Source organism: Zootoca vivipara, chromosome 9, assembly GCF_965207765.1.
Source record: "Zootoca vivipara chromosome 9, rZooViv2.hap1.1, whole genome shotgun sequence".
NCBI lineage: Eukaryota > Metazoa > Chordata > Lepidosauria > Squamata > Lacertidae > Zootoca > Zootoca vivipara.
This window is the reverse complement of record NC_142592.1, coordinates 101384-125601: the sequence shown is the minus strand read 5'-3', so window position 1 is coordinate 125601 and position 24218 is coordinate 101384. Positions and strand designations below refer to the sequence as shown.

General features: G+C 40.1%; 1 protein-coding gene and 1 long non-coding RNA gene across 7 annotated transcripts in view; one reads left to right on the top strand and one right to left on the bottom strand.

Annotated features, from left to right (window-relative positions):
• Window positions 1-24218, bottom strand: part of LOC148684511 (uncharacterized) — a 39085-nt gene that overhangs the window by 1167 nt on the left and 13700 nt on the right. Inside the window, exons 2-3 of the long non-coding RNA XR_015951750.1 lie at window positions 11990-12048; window positions 2708-2758 (exon numbers count right to left, since the gene is read on the bottom strand). This is a non-coding gene — a long non-coding RNA (uncharacterized LOC148684511). The remainder of the gene's footprint in view (window positions 1-2707; window positions 2759-11989; window positions 12049-24218) is intronic.
• The window catches only part of BMAL2 (basic helix-loop-helix ARNT like 2), a 38784-nt gene that overhangs the window by 9416 nt on the left and 5150 nt on the right, over window positions 1-24218 (top strand). For 4 of the 6 annotated variants that reach the window (XM_060279465.2, XM_060279464.2, XM_060279466.2 and 1 more), the window contains exons 2-15: window positions 1011-1158; window positions 2861-2893; window positions 3666-3823; window positions 4381-4460; window positions 6220-6312; window positions 7543-7660; window positions 8866-9012; window positions 11209-11449; window positions 11964-12070; window positions 12663-12813; window positions 14587-14645; window positions 18635-18743; window positions 19827-19908; window positions 23098-23206. In XM_060279465.2, the coding sequence (XP_060135448.1) occupies window positions 1022-1158; window positions 2861-2893; window positions 3666-3823; window positions 4381-4460; window positions 6220-6312; window positions 7543-7660; window positions 8866-9012; window positions 11209-11449; window positions 11964-12070; window positions 12663-12813; window positions 14587-14645; window positions 18635-18743; window positions 19827-19908; window positions 23098-23206 (1624 nt within the window). In that variant the 5' untranslated portion in view covers window positions 1011-1021. Of the gene's footprint in view, window positions 1-1010; window positions 1159-2860; window positions 2894-3174; window positions 3251-3665; window positions 3824-4380; window positions 4461-6219; window positions 6313-7542; window positions 7661-8865; window positions 9013-11208; window positions 11450-11963; window positions 12071-12662; window positions 12814-14586; window positions 14646-18634; window positions 18744-19826; window positions 19909-23097; window positions 23207-24218 lie in introns of those variants that run through there. The other 2 variants (XM_088676788.1, XM_088676789.1) reach the window with 2 other exon arrangements.

Sequence of the window (24218 nt, the reverse complement as noted above, 5' to 3'; positions counted from 1 at the left end):
ATTGGAAGGTCGGCGGTTCGAATCCCCGCGACGGCGTGAGCTCCCGTTGCTCGGTCCCACCTCCTGCCAGCCTAGCAGTTCGAAAGCACCTCAAAGTGCAAGTAGATAAATAGGTACCCGCTACAGCGGGAAGGTAAATGGTGTTTCCGTGTGCTGCTCTGGTTTGCCAGAAGCGGCTTTGTTATGCTGACCACATGACCTGGAAGCTGTACGTCTGCTCCCTCGGTCAATAACGCGAGATGAGTGCTGCAACACCAGAGTCGTTCCCGACTGGACCTAATGGTGCCACACCTTTAAAATACTCTCCTAAAGGAAGTCCACCCAGAGACTGCATTACTATCATTAAGGGCTCATCCACACTTTCGCTTGTCCTGTGCCTAGAAAGCATGGGTCCAAATGACTTTCTTTGTTTTCTAGGCACAGGTCCAAGCAGTTTTGCCTTTACCTCGCCACGTCCCCCTGAAAAACTGCTCTTCAGCACTAAATTGGAGCAAATGTCAATCCAGAGAAAACCCAATTGACATTTATTCATCAGCGGGTTTTCCCCAGGGAGTGTGTGGTGTGTGGATGAATCCTTAGTTACCAGGCAATCTGTTTTCCTAGGCTTAAGGGACTGTGAACATTCTTTAACTTAGTGAAGATTTGTTTTACCATATAGTTAAATTGGCTGGTGATGTTTTAGTTTCTTTTTAATTTCCTGTATTAGTTTGTATTTATTATTGTTGTTGTTATTTTATTATTTTAAGTTTTACTTCTTGCTTCTTACACCATGGTTAGCAGCTAGCCTAAGAGCATAAATCTTTGTTGACGGTGTGGGACATAAATTATGTAAATGGACAGATTGATTGACACAGAATTAAGAAGCATGTTTGTGATGGTGGAGCTCTTTTGTATCAAGGTAATTCACGGATTTAGGTCAGCAGTTTTTTTCATTTCTGTCTAGATTGATCAGAATACAGTACATACAAAATCACTCTGTCTCAACTTTGGCACTATTTTACTATTTGCAGATAATTTTCAGATGGAAGGAAACCAGTGTGTTGCCTCTGCAATCTCAAGCCTTATGACTCCTATAGCCCAGCCTGTCACTGCCAATTCAAGTAATACATTTGGGGTGGACTTTCCAAGAAAACGCAAAGGAAGTGATTCTGATAACCAGTAAGTGGGGGGGGGGTGTATTTTTGCCTCACTATAGTATAATAATACTGGATTTGTGTTAGACCTATAGTTGCTAGTGCGTGCGTACATGTTATGCATCTAACACATCCTTCTTAAGGTTTTTACCTCTTATCTGTTCTTTCCATGAATAGAATTTGATACTTCCCTGATATTTTGTAATAATAAAACAGGGCTGGAAATCAACAGTTGAAAACATTATAGGATTTAATTGGAGGGGATTACATATTTTAAAACAACAATAACAAATATTTAACCTAAAAACCATTAGATTTGGTACCAAGATTATCCTACTGAACGAAGCCTATCTGAAGGAGGGTATCAGAATTTCAGCTGTTTCAGGTAGCCTCCATGATATAATGAAATTTATTCCTACTTTCCATTTGTCTAGTGTAGATTCTTCTTGCCACAGATGGTTTCAGTGAGTTAACACTGAAAGTTTTTATGTACATCTTTATCTTTTCCAACAATGGCATCTTATCTCATCAGATACATCATGCTGCTTCTTTTTGGACTTTCCATACAGTTATTGAAAATCTGTTTCAGAACTACTAACTCATATCTGAGCTCTCCAAAGTGTTTTTCATAATACCTCTTCATAAGACTAAAAATTGAGATAATAACAAAAGTTTTTAAGCAGAGGTTGGATGGCCATCTGTAATGCATGCTTTATCTGAGATTCCTCCACTGCATGGGGTTGGACTAAATCAGGCGTCGGCAATGTTTTTCGGCCGTGGGCCAGATCATTCCCACGGACAATTGTCCGTGGGCTGGACATGCACTGGACATGCGCAGAAGTGATTTCCGGTGCCCGCGCTGCCCATCTCCAAAATGTCCTCAGCACTAGAAATCGCTTCTGCCCATGTCCGGAAGCCGAAAATCACGTCTCGACATGCGCAGAAGCGATTTCCGGTGCCTGTGCTGCCCATCTCCAAAATGTCCTCAGCACTAGAAATCGCTTCTGAGCATGTCCGGAAGCCGAAAATGGCGTCTGGACATGCGCTGAAGCGATTTCCGGCACCGTGCTGCCCATGTCCAAAATGTATGTAGCGCCAGAAATTGCGTCTGAGGCTGCGCAGACACAATTTCTGGTGCCACTTGGTGAGTCGCCGCGCTTCACCAGTTTAGTGCAGCACGTGGGGGACTTGCTGAGCAGGCGGTCCGTGGGCCAGATGCCGTGTTTCCCCTATTTTAAGACACCGTCTTATAATTTTTTTCCCTCAAAAAAAAAACACAGGGTGGCTTATTTGGGGGGGGGGTGTCTTATTTTTATTACGTCAGTATGGTACGGTACAGCATTCTACATTTATTCAATTATAATTAAGTCGTCTTCTTCTGGAACATACAGCAATCTACATTTATTCAGCAGATTTTAAAAAATCCTCCCACCTCCAGCCAACAAACGGCAGTGGCTGGGCAAGGAGGAGGAGGGAGGCGATCCTTGGGGCAAAGCTAATAAACTGGAGGAGGGAGGGAAGAAGGGAAGCTTCAAAAGCGCCAAGTTCCCAACAGGGGTTCCTTCTTACCGTACCTGTATTTATCTCCTTGCGTGCGACGTGTTCTTATGTGTCCCAGGTCTCTGCTGTAAGAAGAGTAAGGAAACCTCAACATGATTTTCTATTGTAATTGTTTTTCATTCTTGATTTTCATGTTTCCTAAATAGTTTAAATTCTCTTTTCTCTAGGTATGCCTGTGATACTGATGATCTCCAGAACAGGTATAATGCCTTAACAAACTAACAAGCAAATAGATAAATACAGTACTGTACTTTTGAATACCATGCTCAGAAGAGTTAAAGTGGTGGTTAAATGTACCGGTATATTTGTGTTTCTACAAATTCAAAATGCTCTTCAAGATCACTTAAAGACTAAAATGTATAGTGTAGTTAAGTAAAACAGTGTCTCTGCTTCAGATAAAATGGCTAGTATTCCTTGTTTGGCTAGTAGAGTTACGCTGAATTTGAGAACTGAGTAGACTGCTGAACTCCTCTATTTACAGGGCATAAAGTAATACCTGAGTGAGTGGAAGATCCCACAGAGACTGGCATATCCCTAGTTCTCGTGCATGTGTACTGGTTAGTGCAGGCTTTAATTTGTTTGCTTGAGGGGTCATGGTAGTTTTAAGAAGATAAAGTCTTAACTTTCATTTGTTAGTGTTAAGTTTTGATTTAATCCTAGATCGTGTTCAGGTGTGTGTATACATACATATATACTTCTGTAATTAACATTTGAAAAAAATATGTCAAAAACTATAAATAAGAGGTTTTGACAGTCATTTATTTATCCCCCATGAATATTCAGCCCCTACTTATATTTGTACATTAATATTTTCTCCCATCTCTAGTTATTAATTGCAGAAATCAGTATGGTTCTTTCTGCGTTCTCTTGCTGTTCATATAATAACTTTGCAACATGTTCATATGGAGTTCAGCTTGTACTGGTTTTTATTAAGTACCACTGCACAAAATAGGTCTTCTGCATTCTTTTTAGGGAGGCTCATAGCCAAACAGAGAAACGAAGAAGAGACAAAATGAATAACCTCATAGAAGAACTATCTGCTATGATACCTCAGTGCAATCCAGCGGCCCGTAAAGTGGATAAACTCACAGTATTAAGGATGGCTGTGCAGCACTTAAAGTCATTGAAAAGTGAGTTAAGAATGATATAAAATATCCTCTTTTAAGTGTAAAAATGGTGTACTTCCACAAATATAAATACTACAGTGTCCTATGTAGGACAAATTGAGTGCCCAGCTAATGCTTTCTTTGATTGCAATATCTTTTGAACAAGCTGCCTCTCTGTAAGGCATGAAAAGTGTCCTGGCAAGTTATAATGTTGTACTGTACTGACATAGCAATCCTTGCTTTTATTGCTGTTGAAACAGCCCATTGGATTTGATGTTAAATTCAGAAGTTTTCCAATGCTTTAAGTATTTATGAAAACGGAACCTGAAAGATATTATTATTATTATTATTATTATTATTATTATTATTATTATTATTATCTGGCTGGGTTTCCCCAGTCACTCTGGGCGGCTCATAGCGTATATCGAAACATAAAAAACATCAAACATTAAAAACTTTCCTATACAGGGCTGCCTTCAGATGTCTTTTGAAAGTCAAATAAACCTACAACTTTGTGTGAAATCTCTTTATCTGCCTTTGGTCTCCTTTTAGAAATTAATTTATCATTTATCATTTTGCAGGTTCTTCTAATTCTTGCTCAAAAGTCCGCAACAAGCCTTTTTTTTTACAAGATGATGAACTTCAACACTTAATTCTTAAGGTAAGTAAAGAAAGGTCAGGAATTGAGTGTTATTTCAACAGTAATTGCTTCATACTGCATTATTAACTTTCTTTGCCTTTCTCCAAGACAACCTCAAGATGACTGATATTAATCAAATATAATACGACATTAAGCACTATTAAAGGCTACTTCCAGGTGGTTCAGGCTGCTGCCCCTCTCCTCATTCTACATGTAAACTAAAGAGGGCATGACAAGTTTTCTATCATTTCTACTGTCTCACAAACAAATCATTCTCCAAGATTGACTTCTTCAAATTGGATCTTTGTGGTGACAAAGGGAGGGACATACACACACCTGAACCAGACCAGAAATGGAACATCCTCTCTATTGGGTGGCAACACGAGAACAGGCCTTCTCTGCAGTGGCTCTCCGTTTATGGAATGCTCTCCCTAAGGAGGTTTACCTGGGGCCTTCATTATACACCTTTAGGTGCCAGGCAAAAATGTTCCTCTTTAACCTCTTTAACCAGGCCTCTAGTTGACTGACATTCAATGTCCTTTTAAAATGTGTTGGGGTGGGGGAGTTATTGAGTTGTTTTTTATTTATTTTCCTTTTGTGGTTTTATATTCTGATTTTATCCTGTGAACCACCCTGAGACTTGCAGTTATAGGGCAGTATCCAAATTCAATCAATCAACCAACCAACCAACCAACCAATCAATCAATCAATACTGTACCTTTGAGAAGACACCAGATATGTCATCTGACTCCTGTATGGTATGCCACATCACATGTATTATTTATAGTCATCCCTTCAATTTCGTCAGTTGAATGTTGACCAAACCTCTCTGACAGAGGGAATGGAGACTTCCAATTCTGTCCCTGCCTAATGCTTCCCAGGTCCAGTCTTTGGAGAGAACAGAATATAGAATCCTGTATACCACAAAATATATAAATCCTCCCAGATATTGGTTTTAATGTATGTGCTCATTCTGATCCTGGTGAGTTTACCATATCAGTTGATTCATTGGTTGAATGCTTATTCTGAACCAGTGACACTTTCTTTTAACAGTGTTTTTTTTACTTAAGGTTCAGTAGAGACTTTAAGATAATGCTTCAAGTTCTGTTCTGGGGTTTGGTGCAGGTTCAAGTTCAGTTTGACTCCCTGCTTTAGGCAATCCTGAGTTGGATCCAAGGTTCTCTTCCTAAGATAGAAAGAACGTCCCTCTGACATTAAGATAGAAAGAATGTCCCTCTGACAATTGGGAGAGAAACTCTGGATCCAAGCTATAATGCTTTTAAAGATTAAAAGCCAGCATTTTGAATTGTGCTTAGAAACACACAAGGATCCAGGAAACATTGTTTTCTGCTGCTCCAGAGAAGCGGACACGGAGCAATGGATTCAAACTACAAGAAAGAAGATTCCACCTAAACATTAGGAAGAACTTCTTGACAGTAAGAGCTGTTCGGAAGTGGAATTTGCTACCAAGGAGTGTGGTGGAGTCTCCTTCTTTGGAGGTCTTTAAGCAGAGGCTTGACAGGCATATGTCAAGAATGCTTTGGTGGTGTTTCCTGCTTGGCAGGGGGTTGGACTGGATGGCCCTTGTGGTCTCTTCCAACTCTATGATTCTATGTTTTTAACAAACATAATATGTTCAAATCAATGCTGCAATCTTAAAATTATTAAAACTACTGTTGGCATAATTTATTTTTCTGTCTCCTGAGATGTTGTTTTTTCTGCCTACTGCCTATAAACGTGTGTTTGTGTGTGTGTGCTTTCTCTCTCTCTTAATTTACAGGCTGCTGATGGGTTCCTCTTTGTGGTTGGATGTGACAGAGGGAAAATCCTGTTTGTTTCAGAATCTGTTTTCAAGATCCTTAACTATGACCCAGTAGGTGACTTTGTGTACTAAATACTGTACTGAATGTAGACAGCATTCACAGCAAAATATTTAGGATAACAGTTTCTTTAAGTAGCACCTTAAAGACCAACTAAGTTTTTATTTTGGTATGAGCTTTCGTGTGCATGCATGCACACGGAAGCTCATACCAAAATAAAAACTTAGTTGGTCTTTAAGGTGCTACTGAAGTTTCTTTAAGTATTACTAATTCCCTGATCTGGTTCCAAGTGCCAACGCTTCACCATCACACATGCGCTGCCATTTTTAGTTTCAGAGGTTTTTTTTGTAAGCTGCCCTGGAGACATGGAGGACAAAGCTATCAGCAGCTACTAAGCTACTAGCCACTGTGGCTTTGTTCTACCTCCACTGTCAGATGCTGTGTGCCTCAATACCAGTTTCTGGGAATTGCAGGTGGACAAAGTACTGTTGTGCGCCTGTCCTGCTTGCTGGCTTCCCTGGGGCATCTGGTTGCTAACTGAGGACATGGTGCTAGAGTAGATAAGCCATTGACCTGACTTGCAGGAGTTCTTCAATCACATGTGGCTGTTCCCCATTAGTGGCTGACAGTGAACAAGCTTCACCTGCATCTTATAATAGTTGCTGTTGGCACCATCACCTAGTTGTTTCCTCACCACTGAATTTAAGAATTGCATGATGTTACATAAATAATTTGCCAGCCAGTGCTCTCTGCTATAACGTGAAAATATCTGATATTGTTTAAATGCAGTTTTCTTTGAAAACAAACCCAAATGTTTGATTCAACAATCCATTATACAGTGGTGCCTCGCTTAATGAATGCCCTGCTTAACGAAATTTCCGCTTAACGAAAGGATTTTTCGAGCGGAGCTTGCCTCGCTAGACGAATGCGTTTTACGAAATATTCGTCTAGCGAATTGCGGTTTCCCATAGGAATGCATTGGAATTCAATTAATGCGTTCCTATGGGCAAAAAAAAATTCAAAAAAAATTCAATGCATTCCTATGGGATTCGCTAGATGAATTTTTCGCTATAAGAAAAGACCCGTGGAACGAATTAATTTCGTCTAGCGAGGCACCACTGTAGTATGACTGTGAATGTGTGACAACACACACACAAATATCTTGGCGCTTACAGTGGAGTACTTTTAAGTACTCAGTGTCCTTCAGTATACTTGTGTCTTTTTGTTTGTGAATGAGATTTGTAATGCACAGCTTATGAGGTAACAATGTTGTGTTCCATTAGACGAGTTTGATTGGGCAAAGTCTTTTTGACTATCTTCATCCAAAGGATGTTGCCAAAGTGAAGGAGCAACTTTCATCTTCTGATGCTTCTCCCAGAGAAAAGCTAATAGACAGCAAAAGTAAGTCTCCACCTAAAATTGCTTAGATGTCATGATTTAGCTGCATGTACATACAGTCAAACCTCTTCTTACATCGCCTCTGCTTGCGTCCATTTTGCCCAACATCCATGGCAAACCCGGAAGTAACCGGTGGGTTTGAGGCCGTTTGCACATGCGCAGGAGCGGGCAATCATCACCCATGCCTGTGCACAACGGTTCCTCTCCCAGCGACCCGTTTCAACCTCCAGACGGACCTCTGGAATGGATGATGGTCGCAGGTAGAGATTCCACTGTACTATATGTACATATAGCCATGTTCCTGTAGTTTTGATTTGTGTGAGCTAAATCATGAGTGCTTGATTGTACTTAATGTGGAAGACTTTAAGACAACTGAAAGTGCCCCAAGAAGCATGTTTTTTGATGTCAAGAAATAATTTTAGATATGTACCAAAATCAGTCATGTCATTTTTACCAGGCATGCTGGTTTATTGTGTGTGTGTTTAGTCAATAGAAAAAACTGGTGTAGTCTAGCATAGGATAAAATGCTTCACTACCAAGAATCACTGTATTTAAAAATGTTAAGTGCCATTCCTAATGTAATCAGATACAGTGGTCCCTCGACTTATGAATTACTCAACATCCAATGTTTTCAACTTACAAACGGGACAAATGGCTGCACGCTTACGAATTTTTCTACATCCGAACGGAAACCATTGGCAGTTTTAAATGCGGTTTCCTCGACTTACGAATTTTTCTTTTCCTATGGGAAACCGCTTTTTGACTTACAAACTTTTCGACCTACGAATGTGCATTCGGAACGGATTAAGTTCATAAGTCAAGGGACCACTGTACTGTTTCTATCATATACATTATGTAACTTGTAACTGGTATTTGTATGAGCATTCTCAGAAACCATTTTTTTAAAAATGTTCCTACCAAATTAGTGGTTAAAGCTATATGGAGTTCGAATTCAAACTTCAGTCATACTGTTTCATCATGCATAACATTGGTTGGGTTGTAAAATATATTGCTGCTTTCCCCTCTTGAGTTACTTAACCATATTTCTTCATTTTCATATTTTAATTCATCAAAGGTTTCTAATCTATATGTGCGAAAATTTCAGAAACAATATGAAAGTACGTTGGAAGCATGTTAAAGCTGAATAGTGTTTTTCTTTGACATGCCAAGTATTTTTGTGTGTTTTGTTCCTTTTTAAACTTTAAAAGCCGGTTTGCAAGTTCACACAGATTTTCAAGCTGGGTCATCATGTCGTCTGTATTCTGGTGCTCGCCGTTCATTTTTTTGTCGAATAAAGTGTATAAAAACCACAGTGAAAGAAGAAGATGAGTCCTTGCCAAACTCAAAGACAAAAGGTATTTCTAAATAAGTGAATAATATTTTATTTCAAGTGCTGTATGTGTTAAATCATAATGTGTTTGAATTATTATTGTATGATTTGATTTGTACACATTTAAATGGAAATTACTCCATTAAGTTTAATGGACTGACTTACAAGTACACATATGTTGGTTTGCACTGTAAGTGATGTAACATTGTAGCATCCATGTGAATAATATGTTTCTGGAAACATGGAATGGTTTCCTGAAAGGCACTGAATAGGAATTAAGTTACCAGAGCAAATATAGAGGTTTCTCAAAAGCTGTTAAGAAATTGGGGAAGCTCTGCAATTGCACAGTGTGTGCATGAATCATTCTTTTTTTATATGCCTGTAGAAATTTGCATACCCAGGACAATGACTATATTTTTAGTAGAATATTGTACAGCTGGTTTCCTTAAATTTAACTTTTTTTTTAATTGGTTTAATTATGAGACCACATACCTCATTTTAAAGAATGCAACTTCAACCTCAGCTTTTCCCCATTCTTACTTACTTGTGCAAATGTATTTCAGAATATGATCTTTTTAAAATGTTATAGCTGTGTTATTTATTTCACATGATTTGTGTTATTTATTTCACGTGATTTGTATACCACTTGATTCTAATAAAACCTCAAAGCTGCTTGCAAAAAGCTGTAAGAAGTGGACATCAGCATTCAAAATACCGAAAGCAATAGTCCATCTAAATTTATTACCCTCCTTACTTACTTAAACTTCATGTGTGTGGGATGAGTATTTCTGTGCTACATCTGTTGGCTTTATTAAAGAAGAAATGACTGTCACTAGAATCAGCATTGTATTTGGTGGCCCTATGCAAGGTCAGTAGGGGACTGACATTCGGCATTCATTTTATCACAAATGTAACATGGATAGTTTAGTAATAATTTCAGTAGGGTTTTGCCAACAGTTAGGATTGAACAGATAGTTTCTGCAAGATAGCCAATTCCACACATGCATGTCCTAAAAGGTAAAGGTAAAGGGACCCCTGACCATTAGGTCCAGTCGTGACCGACTCTGGGGTTGCACGCTCATCTCGCATTATTGGCCGAGGGAGACAGCGTACAGCTTCCAGGTCATGTGGCCAGCATGACAAAGCCGCTTCTGGCGAACCAGAGCAGCACATGGAAATGCTGTTTACCTTCCCGCTGTAGCGGTTCCTATTTATCTACTTGCATTTTGACAAAATGCAAGTAGAACTGCTAGGTTGGCAGGAGCTGGGACCAAGCAACGGGAGCTCACCCCGTCACAGGGATTCGAACCGCCGACCTTCTGATCAGCAAGCCCTAGGCTCAGTGGTTTAACCACAGCGCCACCTGGGTCCCTGCAACAACTTAGTGGTTCCACTGGGGATTAATTTAGTGGTTCCTAATGGGATTATGCTATGGTCCATGGGGTCACGAAGAGTCGGACACGACTAAACGACTAAACAACAACAACAATGGGATTAAATAATAATAAACGTTTCCGTGTGCTGCTCTGGTTCGCCAGAAGCGACTTTGTCATTGGCTCTCTCGGCCAATAAAGCGAGATGAGTGCCGCAACCCCAGAGTAGGTCACGACTGGACCTAATGGTCGGGGGTCCCTTTACCTTTACTTTACTGTATGATATATGATGTGCATGTTGCTGGACTGTAGCATTTAAAACTGCAGTTGTAGGGTTCATGTTTCAATGTTCCCCATTTTGTGGGGAGGAGAAACCTTTGCAATTATGCATTTATTTATCCAAATGAAAGATAAATAGAAATTCCTCTTTGTTCTGTTTCCTGATTTCCCCATATTTTTGTATCGGAGAGGGGGCCATTAAGCTTTTAATAGGCTCAAGCTAAAAGTCCCTTCTGCAGTTTATCTGACTCAATGTAAATCATAACACTTTTGAAAACAAACAGTATTTTACTGGAAAGCAGTCTCTTTTACTAAACTATTAAATTTTCTTCTTATATGTAAGAACACGTTTTAATTGCCAGCACCTATGACTTACCTTCTCAAATCATTTGTAAGATTAGAAGTACACTTCCACAGGTAAGCCAAACCTAAACAATGTTTTTTTAAAAAAAATCATAAAAAATTAACACTACAGTCTTGAGTTTAATAATTGTATGGCTCATACCTTTAGGTTAGTGATGATTTTAGAAAAGAAATTGAAAAACTGTTTTGTGTTTGTACTAAATTAGATCTTAAAAAGTACTGTACTGTTCATTGCACCGGGTATCTGAAGAGCTGGCCTCCGAATGAAGTGGGAGCTGAAGAGGAGAGTGATGCTGAAAAAGACAACAGTAACTTTAACTGCCTTGTTGCAATTGGGCGATTACACCCTTACACTGTTCCACAAAAAAGCGGTGAGATAAAAGTCAAGCCAACAGAATTTGTAGCACGTTTTGCCATGGATGGAAAATTTGTTTTTGTAGACCAGCGGTAAGCATTTTTGTCTTTTTAATTTTAAGACAATAGCTCTTAAATTGTGTAAGGTTTCAATATTTAGATAAGATCCCATCCCACACTGCAGAATTCCTGTTAAGTTGCTGTTGCTCTATAAACTATTTAAGTAAGACTTATTTAAAGTACTAGTTTCTAACAGGGTTTTTTGGATTTGATTTGATATGATATGAACATTTACAAATAATCTCTGACTTCAAACTGATTGAAGTTTAAATAAAAAAATTAAATGTGGTTTTATAGTTGAGTTTAATTTTAGAATTGTGGTGATATTTCCTTTTATTAGATCTAGTAATATAAAAGAATTACAATGTAGCATTTGTTTTGTCCTTCTGTTTTGGCTGTATATGTTAACTTCCAGTTTTAGTATTTATTTCTTTTCAGAAACAAGCATCTCTTGCTTTTCGTATGCATGAGGGACCAGAGTAAAGTGTTTAAAAAGCCCATTTCAGATGTTTTCAGAATCTGTAGTGCGTTTGTGTTTTCTTTATAGTGCAACAGTTATTTTAGGATACTTACCACAAGAGCTTCTAGGAACTTCATGTTATGAGTACTTCCACCAAGATGATTATAGTCATCTAACAGAGAAACACAAAGCGGGTAAAGTATGGTAGTATTTTATTTCCTGCTACTGCTAACATTTTTATTTGGGGGGGGGGAGAGGAGCTATCTTGAGTAGTGGCTCTGTAGTGAAGGTCATGCTTTGCTTGCAAAGCATCCCAGGTTTGTATTTTTGGTACAGCTGAGGAAGAACTCTTGTCTGAAACCCTGGAAAGCCACAGCCAATCAATTGGGGATCCAGGGGCCCCTGGAAGTCCACGAAACACACCCAGGGGGTCCACAGCCCCATCCCATGCTTTTCCCCAACTATGTTTTGGTCATTTTTGCATGGTAATACCACAAATTTTAATATCTGTTTTAGCGCTGTGTGATTTTTCCATATATTGGCCAAAATCGGTTTTGAAATCATACTGTGGCCACTTTTTCTTTCATCATAAATTGATTCTTCACCTCTTATGTTTTAGCAAGTTCCCTTTTTCTTCCTCTGTTTATCATTCATTAAATGAATGATCATGAGAATCATGTTATCAGCATCATAGGGATGACGTCTGCTGTCTGAACATACCGTAGGTTTAATTGAAACACATTTGAAAACTGGTCTTGTTCATAACTTGTTCTATATTTTTCCCAGTGCTTCAGAGCAAAGAAAAGATATTTACAAACTTCTACAAATTCAGAGCAAAAGATGGCTCTTTTGTCACGTTAAAAAGTCAGTGGTTTAGTTTCATAAATCCATGGACCAAAGAACTGGAGTACATTGTGTCAATCAACACAGTTGTTTCGTAAGTTGCAGTCTTATTCATATAAGCTATGAATAAACTATTTTAAATATTTACCATAGCTTAGATATTATAAAAAGACAAAGTTAATTAAAAGAATGCATATGCATTCACTGCCTATGAGCTTGAATGTAAAAAAGTAAGTTTCCTTTTGTATTTAATTATGCAATATTAATGCAGGTGTTTTATGTTGGTTCTGTCCTGCTAACCTTCATACTAACATAATATCAGCTTGTATGCTAGAACTTCAGTTGTAAATGGAATAAATATTAATGTATTAATTTTTAAGCCAATTGCTGGCTCTACTGCTGCATAGAAAGTGCTAGCTTTTATTAAAATGGTTGGGGGCCCAACTCCCATCCCTTGTGGGGGCGCAACTAGTGCCAGTGCCTTCCATCAAGAGTTTGGGTGTAATCTTCGACGCTTCCCTTTCTATGGAGGCGCAGTTTGCAGCTATAACAAAGGTGGCATTTTCCCATCTCCGCCAAGCTAAGCAGTTGGTCCCTTATCTCTCTTGCCCTGACCTCGCCACTGTGATCCATGTGACGGTCACCCCCAGGCTTGATTATTGTAACTCACTCTACATGGGGCTGCCCTTGAAACTGACCCAGAAACTCCAGCGGGTGCAGAATGCCGCAGCGAGACTCCTTACGGGGTCTTCACCACAGGATCACATTCATCCAGTGCTATACCAGCTGCACTAGCTCCCGGTGGAGTACAGGATCAGGTTTAAGGTGCTGGTTTTAACCTTTAAAGCCCTATACGGCCTAGGACCCTCGTACCTACGGGACCGCCTCTCCTGGTATGCCCCATGGAGGACCTTACGGTCTACAAATAACAACACCCTGAAGATCCCGAGCCCCAGGGAGATTAGACTGGCCTCGAACAGAGCCAGGGCCTGCAAGACACAACTGTTCTGCCAGGCCTTTAGTCAGGGTTTAGTCTGACTCCTTTTCTCTTTGTATGAACAAGTACCAAGGAGGTTTCCCAGCCCGCTCACAGGTCCTTATAATACCAGTGGAAATAGTTGGTACTGGCGAGTATGAACCGCTTTCAAATATAACTTGAGGATGGCCATTTGCCCAGTCTAATTTTAATTTATTTGAATTATTTTTTGGATCGATTCTTTGTTTGTTTTTATGTATATTGTGTTTTTATATGATGTTAGCCGCTTTGAGCCCAGCTCCGGCAGGAGAGGGCAAATAAATTTGTTGTTAGTTACAGGTAGGTAGCTGTGTTGGTCTGACACAGTCAAAATAAAAATAAAAAATCCTTCCAGTAGCACCTTAGAGACCAACTAAGTTTGTCATAGGTATGAGCTTTTGTGTGTATCTGAAGAAGTGTGCATGCACACGAAAGCTCATACCTATGACAAACTTAGTTGGTCTCTAAGGTGCTACTGGAAGGATTTTTTATTTTTAAATTGGTTGTTTTTGTTGTTGTTGAAATATATTCAATTTTCCATTGCACCAGCCCATGTCAGGCTTGTTGTGTTGGATAAATAGATTTGATCTTTCTAATTAGGATGACAATCCTTACTTGGCAAATGTTAGGTTATCCCATCCTGGTGTCCTCCAGATGTTTTGAACTACAATTCCATCAGCCTCTGCCTCCATGGTTATCATCCAAGGGATGGTGGGATTTGGCTGGGGGAAGCTGAGAAAGGCTGCTTTAGGAAATGATGGTGGTGGTGGTGATGGTGATGTAGAAAACATGTATATTATTTAAGTCTGGGAAAGCTCCTTTATGTAACTTTTCTGCTCTGGTGCATTTTAGAGATCATAATGAATCAGATGAGGAGGCACTGTTACCCTGCAGTTCCCTGTCTCCAGAAGGCAAGTACACCTGCTTACAGTGAAAATGATACACACAATATTACATAAATCAAATTGGAGCTTCACTCTGGGCACATTACTAAAAAAAAAAATCCTGATACAAGCTGCAGACTTGTCCGTTAAATTAATAAAGTGACCAGCATATGAAGAGGCATGCAAATACCTCTATGAACTAATAGGTATTAAGAGCCCTCCGCCAAATATCAGTCCCCACCTCCCCACTTTGCATTGCAAATAGTTTGTGAAATTGTGTACGTCCCATACCTTTAAAGCACATCCATCCTGCCCCAAGAATCCTTTGTTGTTGTTGTTTAGTCGTGTCCGACTCTTCGTGACCCCATGGACCATAGCACGCCAGGCACTCCTGTCTTGCACTGCCTCCCGCAGTTTGGTCAAACTCATGTTCGTAGCTTCGAGAACACTGTCCAACCATCTCGTCCTCTGTCGTCCCCTTCTCCTAGTGCCCTCAATCTTTCCCAACATCAGGGTCTTTTCCAAGGATTCTTCTCTTCTCATGAGGTGGCCAAAGTATTGGAGCCTCAGCTTCACGATCTGTCCTTCCAGGGAGCACTCAGGGCTGATTTCCTTAAGAATGGATAGGTTTGATCTTCTAGCAGTCCATGGGACTCTCAAGAGTCTCCTCCAGCACCATAATTCAAAAGCATCAATCCTTCACCGATCAGCCTTCTTTATGGTCCAGCTCTCACTTCCATACATCACTACTGGGAAAACCAGTAGGCAAGGTGATGTCTCTGCTTTTTAAGATGCTGTCTAGGTTTGTCATAGCTTTTCTCCCAAGAAGCAGGCGTCTTTTAATTTCGTGACTGCTGTCACCATCTACAGTGATCAAGGAGCCCAAGAAAGTAAAACCTCTCACTGCCTCCATTTCTTCCCCTTCTATTTGCCAGGAGGTGATGGGACCAGTGGCCATGATCTTGGTTTTTTTGATGTTGAGCTTCAGACCATATTTTGCGCTCTCCTCTTTCACCCTCATTAAAAGGTTCTTTAATTCCTCCTCGCTTTCTGCCATCAAGGTTGTGTCATCTGCATATCTGAGGTTGTTGATATTTCTTCCGGCAATCTTAATTCCGGCTTGGGATTCATCTAGTCCAGCCTTTCGCATGATGAATTCTGCATATAAGTTAAATAAGCAGGGAGACAATATACAACCTTGTCGTACTCCTTTCCCAATTTTGAACCAATCAGTTGTTCCATATCCAGTTCTAACTGTAGCTTCTTGTCCCACATAGAGATTTCTCAGGAGACAGATGAGGTGATCAGGCACTCCCATTTCTTTAAGAACTTGCCATAGTTTGCTGTGGTCGACGCAGTCAAAGGCTTTTGCATAGTCAATGAAGCAGAAGTAGACGTTTTTCTGGAACTCTCTAGCTTTCTCCATAATCCAGCGCATGTTTGCTATTTGGTTTCTGGTTCCTCTGCCCTTTCGAAATCCAGCTTGCACTTCTGGGAGTTCTCGGTCCACATACTGCCTAAGCCTGCCTTGTAGAATTTTAAGCATAACCTTGCTAGCGTGTGAAATGAGCGCAATTGTGCGGTAGTTGGAGCATTCTTTGGCACTGCCCTTCTTTGGAATTGGGATGTAGACTGATCTTCTCCAATCCTCTGGCCATTGCTGAGTTTTCCAAACTTGCTGGCATATTGGGTGTAGCACCTTAACAGCATCATCTTTTAAAATTTTAAATAGTTCAGCTGGAATATCATCACTTCCACTGGCCTTGTTATTAGCAGTGCTTTCTAAGGCCCATTTGACTTCACTCTCCAAGATGTCTGGCTCAAGGTCAGCAACCACACTACCTGGGGTGTACGAGACCTCCATATCTTTCTGGTATAATTCCTCTGTGTATTCTTGCCACCTCTTCTTGATGTCTTCTGCTTCTGTTAGGTCCTTACCACTTTTGTCCTTGATTATGGTAATCTTTGTACGAAATGTTCCTTTCATATCTCCAATTTTCTTGAACAGATCTCTGGTTTTCCCCATTCTATTGTTTTCCTCTATTTCTTTGCATTGCTCATTTAAGAAGACCCTCTTGTCTCTCCTTGCTGTTTTTTGGAAATCTGCATTCAGTTTCCTGTATCTTTCCCTATCTCCCTTGCATTTTGCTTGCCTCCTCTCCTCCGCTATTTGTAAGGCCTCGTTGGACAGCCATTTTGCTTTCTTGCATTTCCTTTTCCTTGGGATGGTTTTCGTTGCTGCCTCCTGTATAATGTTACGAGCCTCCATCCATAGTTCTTCAGGCACTCTGTCCACCAAATCTAAATCCTTAAACCTGTTCCTCACTTCCACTGTGTATTCATAAGGGATTTGATTCAGATTGTATCTTACTGGCCCAGTGGTTTTTCCTACTTTCTTCAGTTTAAGCTGGAATTTTGCTATAAGAAGCTGATGATCTGAGTTACAGTCAGCTCCAGGTCTTGTTTTTGCTGACTGTATAGAGCTTCTCCATCTTTGGCTGCAAGAATTGGTTGCAGCCATTTTGCTACAATATTTTGAGGCTTGTTTCTTTTTATGGTGATGGTATCTATACACCACTTATAATTTAGACAGTAGCAATGCCACTTGTTTCACCAGCATGTTGTGGCTAAACTTTAACACCACTTTGGAGAGCTTTAAGCCAGTGTGGCATAATGGTTAAGAGTGCTGGACTTGGACCTAGGAGAGCAGGGTTCAAATCCCCACTCAGCCATAAAGCTCACTGGGTGATTTTGGAGTCAGTCAGCATCTCCCAGGCTATTCTACTTTACAGGGGTGTTGTGAGGACGAAATGGGGAGAAGCAAATACACCACCTTGAGATCTATGGAAGATAAAGGTGCCATATAAACACAACAAACAAAGCTTCCTTCACCTGGGTGAATGTGGAAACCTTTTAGGAAGAGCAAAATGGAGCATCTAAGGAGTGAGGTGCATTCACTCACCTTCAGTTTGATATGAAAATACGATATTAACCAAAGGCCAACGTTGTTCCCTCCATGTGGCGTTGGACTGCATCAGCTTCAGTCTTAGGGGCAGTGACTAGGAACGATGAGAGCTGAAGTCCAGAGCCATCTGGAGGGGACCATGTTGACATCCGCTGTTCAAAGGTACCCCTTAACATTTACATACCCCATATAGAGGCTATCTGGATGTACACACCTTCCCATTCTTATAAATCTGCACCCTGCAGACAAATAACTCATAGATTTTTATTGGGTGTGTCTTACTCTTGTAGGGTAAAAGCTGATGGTGCAAGATAAAAATGAATTACAATTATAATTTTCATTGTATTACTTCTGTGAAAAGATTGAAGTTTCTATCCTTGTTTATTATTTTGGAGCAAGGAGTTGGTAAAAAAAAATACTGTAAAAAAATACTGAAATTGAAGGTTACATTACATGAAAGGGAAAGCATTCCATCTATGTCATCAAAATTGAAACAAATGGTTGTGAATAGGATGTATTTATCACACAGTTAAAATTACTTTTAAGCGTTAAAACGGATAATCTGCCTCCCAACCTTCACTCGGTGCCAGTGTAAACCAACAAATGAATAGAAAGAGAACCTGCCCAAGTGACGCTGCCACAAAAACCACACACATATACCATTTTTGGGGGGGGGGAGAAAAATAATATGTAAATTTACCACCCACCATCTCCCCACCATAGCTGCCAAGTTTTCCCTTTTCTCGCAAGGAAGCCTATTCAGCATAAGGGAAAATCCCTTAAAAAAAGGGATAACTTGGCAGCTATGCTCCCCACCACTCTCTCCTACCACCTCTCTTCCCCTTCAACCCTATACTAGATACATTTTCTTACATTAAACATAACTAAGAGACTCTATGATAAAAAGAGAGAAAGATTGCATGTTCTTTTGTAATTCAATAAAATCTTTAATAAAAATGATTTCAATAAAATAAAATAGATAATTTGTTACAGTGGGAAACAGTGTAAAACTAAATAAAATCATCTTGATTCCCTGTCTCTTAAAACATAGATACAACAAAGCCACCATATCTTGGTGTACCAGGGATGTCTACAGGAACTGTACTTGGGGCTGGAAGCATAGGAACTGAAATTGCAAATGAAGTCTTAGATTTACAAAGGTAATAACTCTATTTTTTTGCAACAAACGCTAACCATTTTTTTATTTTAAAAGGTGGACTAACCATGGCCAAAACTGAAATAAAAGCTTTAGAGGACCAGATTCTAGACCACTCTGAGGGATTCATTTCAAGAGCTAGGTCACCCTCTCATGTTAGTTGAAGGGTTTTCAAAGGGAGAAAATTGTAAGTATAAAAGCAAAACATAAGGTGTTGAAACAAGTTCCTTCTGAGAACCCTTGGACACCGGAAATTCAAATCTCTAAAGATCCACTACCACCAGCATGTAATCCTCCATATTTAATAAAATGGGAGATCTGTTTAGTGGAGTGGATTGCCAACCTTTAATACTTTCACTTGAAATTAAAATAGGGAGCACTTGGTAAAAAATGTAATTAATATATGGCCCTGGCACACTTGATTGTGCACATGACCCTCACAGTGATAGCTAAAGTATGGAATTTGTTCTCACAAAATGTAATGTCCACCATCTCAGGTGGCTTTAAAAGAGGATTAGGCAAATTCATTGAGGAAAGGCTATGAATAGCTACTAGCCACAGTAGTAATGTTCTAACTTCATAGGCCCCAGAATACCAATTGCTGGGAATTACAAGCGGACAGAGTGCTGTTGTTCTAAGTTCCATCTTGTGGGTTTTCCATAGGCATCTGGTTGCCCACTGTAAAACAGGATGCTGGATTAAATGGGGCTTTGGCCTGATCCATCAAGACTGTTAGTACATCCTTTTGGTTCATTGGCATCCCTTTCTACTAAAACTTTGCAGAACTAAAGAATCACTTAATCAGCTTAGGCCATAGTTTTAAACAATACAGCCACTTGATCACTTAGTCTGAATTTTAGGACTCTTTTATAGGACTGAATATGATCAGGTTCCTCCAGCGATGGAGGTCTAAGACCTTGGAGGGAAGGGGTGGAGATCTTACTTAAAGGGCAAATGTTGCTAATCTTGGTTTCTGATACAGCAGCACTAGTTAATAAATAATATCAAGTGTTTTAGAGGCCAGATTGTTTGTGTTTGCCAAAGACTTTGTGAGGAGGATTAAATGTCATCTTTTGTTTTTATCTAGGTTACATACATCTCCACCTCCTGGCGAGTTAAGTCCATCAGATCTTATGAGGAAGTCTTCTTCCCCAGTAGACTGTAGTGATGTGAGTATCCATAAGCCACTGGCCTCTAAGAAAGGCTAATAACCCAGTAACTTGATTTGATCTTTCTTACTAGCCCTTTCAACATGTTACACACATGAAGAGAATCCGTGTATAGAGCAAGGAGGAGTGCCAAGCCTTTTGTCTCACCCCTGACATCATGTCTGAAGATCTCCTATGTGTAATTCAGCTGCTATCATGTAAAGGTTCTAGATGAGAGGCCCACCTGTGCAGTTGAGACCCTGATCATGTGAGACCCCATATGCTTAGCTGCCAAGTATCCCATTTTTCGCAGGAAACCCCTGGATTTTAATCCGTTTCCCGCTGTTCTCCTGAATTGAGAAAAATCCCAGAAATCTCCCGGATTTCCTACTTGCCAGGGAGCCTCCATTTTGGCTGACTCATATTGCCTGACTTATATTATTTTGACTGTAAGACTCCATCTAGGGACAAGACCGGTACTGCAGGTTATTGTAATTTTATTTCCAGGTCAAAGCTCCCTTTAGCGGTAAGAGGAGTAATTGCAACTCACTATTTTGAGATGGCAGGAAAGGAAAGGAAGAAAACCACGGGAACACCAGCTGACAGGAGAGGATCAAGGCAATAAGAAGTCAAGGATTTAGATGCTTTATGGCAGAAGATAAAAGAAGAATTTAAACAAAATGAACAATGTCTGGAGAAAAAATTAGGGGAAGTACAGGAAACGATAGACAGAAAAATTGAAGGGGCAGTGGGAGAGCTCACAACCAAGATAAATGATTTGACGGTAAGATCAAAAACTATGGAAGATACGGTGAAGAAAACGCAGGAGGAGGTTCGGGAGGCAAAGAAAGATCAAGTGAAAGAGAAAATATCAGATTTAGATAAAGCACAAGAACAAATATGGGACAATATGGCTATGATGGAGATGAGGCAGAAACAGATGAATCTGAAATTGAGAGGGATTGTAGAGGAACCGAATGAAGATGTTAAACAAAAAATAATTAAAGAATTGGTGAAATGGATGGATGTACAAGAAGAGGAGGTGAGCTAATCCATTGTAAATGCATTTAGGATTAAAGTAAGATCAGCAAAGGCCCAAAGCAAAGAAAGCCCCTGGAGATTGTCTGGTGATATTTAATTCAATGGAAATGAGAAATGCGATACTGAGACTGAGTTACACCAACAAACTAATAATTGATGGAAGAAGGATACAAGCCATTGGTGTCACTATTGAGGAAGAATGGAATTCAACACAGATGGGAGTAGCCAGAAGGGATCATGTTCTATTACAAGGAGAAAAAAAATTATTTTGACAAGCATGCAAGATGTTGGGAATTTTTTAAGAAAGTATGAGAAGTATCTTGGAAATTTAGAACCCAGTTTGGCAGAATTGGCGGAAGCATCAGGAGACGCAGAACCAAAACTTAGGAGAGAAAGAAGAGGAAAGAAGGAGGAGGAAAAGAAGAAGGAGAAGAACAAGAAGAGGAGGAAGAGGAAGAAGAGGAAAAAGGAGGAAGTGAAGAAGAAGAAGAAGAAGAAGAAGAAGAAGAAGAAGAAGAAGAAGAAGAAGAAGAAGAAGAAGAAGAAGAGGAGGATATTGCTAAGAAATCTGCCCAATCGTAGGTAAAGTTTCTGATAGTTTGAATTTCAAAATGGCGCTTAAGTTGATTTCATGGAATGTGAATGGACTTAATGATAAAGCCAAAAGGAATAGAATTGAACATGTTTTGAAAAAACGAAATTTAGATGTGATTTGTTTGCAAGAAACACACGTGGCAAAGAAACATAGACATATTTTAATTAATAAAAGATTGGGCAGAGAATTTATAACCTCAGATGTAAGCAAAAAACGAGAGGAGTGGTTTTGTACATAAAAGAGAAACTGGACCTGAAATTGATTTCAAAGGATGAAGAAGGAAGAATGATTGTTGTACAGTTAACATCGCAAGGAGAGAAATTAATTGTGGTGGGAATCTATGCACCAAATGAAAACAAAGCAGAATTTTACAAAAGTTTAGAGGAAAGTCTGATAGAATTCATGGATCAAAAGATAATTTTAATGTGAGATTTTAATGGCGTGGTGATACCAGAACTGGACAGAACGAAGAAAAGAAAGAACAAAGGAAAGTTACCGGAGACATATTTTGATCTAGTGGAAAACCTAGGTCTAGTAGACATTTGGAGATTAAAACACCCAACGACAAAACAGTTCACTTTCTTCTCGGAATCGAATCAGAGTTCGGGAAGAATTGATTATATGTGGCTCTCCAAGGAACTGGCACCCAGGGTAGCAAGAAATGAAATTACACCACGAACATTGTCAGATCATAATTCAATATCCATGGAACTGAGAGGAAAAGAACAAAACTCCTTTAGATGGAGGATGAACAACGACCTGTCTGATGACAAAACAATAGTAGAAAAATCAAAAGAGATTTTAAGAGACTATTTTCACTGGAATTTACATAAAGAAACTTTACTTGACATGGTTTGGGACGCAAGTAAGGCAGTAATGAGAGGCTTCCTAATACAAAAAAAAAGCTTCCTGGACTTGCGAGAAAGTAAAAGGATTTAGGGAAATGATATATAATGAGTTGAAAAAGATGTTTAAGTACACTTTTCCCCAAAAAACCCGAAGCTTTTCTATTGGGACTAATGGGAGAGGAAATGGCAAAGGGAGATCAGAGACTATTTATGTATGCTACAACCGCGGCTAGGACTTTATTAGCCCCAAAATGGAAATTACAGGAGATACAGGAGTGGCAGACGAAAATGATGGATTATGCAGAACTGGCAAAGTTTACCTGTGGGATCCGAAACCAGGGAGAGACAAAGTTCCAGAAGGAATGGAGTAAATTCATTGACTATATGGAGAAAAGCTGTAGAAGTTTAACGACACTTGCAGGACTGAAATAAATCCTACGAACTTAATCTACCTATGATTGTAAAAAGGAACTGCGAGATAAGAGTGAGAAATAAAGCCGAACGATGGGAGGGAGGGAAGTCTCAGCTCGGCAGAGCGAAATGAACTGAGAGGGTGAATTTAAGATGGAAGGTAATTATTATTTTTTGTTATTTTTTGCTTATTTGGAAATTTTAATTTAAAATTTTTTTTTGAAAAAAGAAAGAAAGAAAAGTACCGGTATTTGATTTCTGTAATATCATTTTTGTTGATTTCTGGCTATTGTTACCATTTTTGTGTGTGCTCAGGTGCCAAAGAGAGACATTCTTCAGCTGTGTCCTTCAGGAAAATTAGATGTGGAAACCTCAGGGCAACACCAGGGCACTATTCCACTCCCCAACAATGAACCTCTTCTCAGTAAGTTTCCCTTCTGTTTATTTATTCTTAATGAGGTATTTGTAAGTCTCTGCAGAATAGATTGTGTATCTGAGGGTGTTTAGTTCCTACCAGTTTGAGATTGCCAGTGCTCCTGTTCATAGAATCCTTAGGTTAAAAGAAATAGATGTCACCTGTAGATGCAGCCTGATTGGGGACAGAAATGTTCTAACTCATGGATGGGGAATTTCCAGCCCCCTGCCAGTCTCCCCATTTAGCCTGCTCTATACCTGATGCAGGGGATGTGGTTGGCACTGTGGTCTAAACCACTGAGCCTCTTGGGCTTGCCAATCGGAAGGTCGGTGGTTCGAATGTGTGGGATGGGGTGAGCTCCTGTTGCTCTGTCCCAGCTTTTGCCAACCTAGCAGTTCAAAAGCACACCAGTGCAAGTAGGTAAATAGGTATTGCTGTGGCGGGAAGGTAAACAGTGTTTCCATGTGCTCTGGCTTCCATCACAGTGTCCCGTTGCGCCAAAAGCAGTTTAGTCATGTTGGCCACATGACCCGGAAAGCTTCTGTGGACAAATGCCAGCTCCCTCAGCCTGAAAAGCGAGATGAGCGCTGCACCTCATAGTTGCCTTTGACTGGAGTTAACCATCTAGAGCAGGCATCCCCAAACTTCGGCCCTCCAGATGTTTTGGACTACAATTCCCATCTTCCCCGACCACTGGTCCTGTTAGCGAGGGATCATGGGAGTTGTAGGCCAAAACATCTGGAGGGCCGCAGTTTGGGGATGCCTGATCTAGAGGTCCTTTACCTTTACCTTTTATGCATGACTAGTGTCTTTCAGCCCGTTAAATAAACGGGCGCTAGAACATATGTGAGCGCTGCGCGGAGCACCGGATTGAGGAGCCGGTCTGCAGAGTCAGCGCCCATTGAGGAAGCGATTGCTCCGTGCGCCGCTGCTGGGCGCTGAGTGCAGACCGGCTCCTCGATTCGGTGCTCCGTGCAGCGCTGATTAGCGCCGACCCGGCAGGCCGCCGGATAAGGAAGCG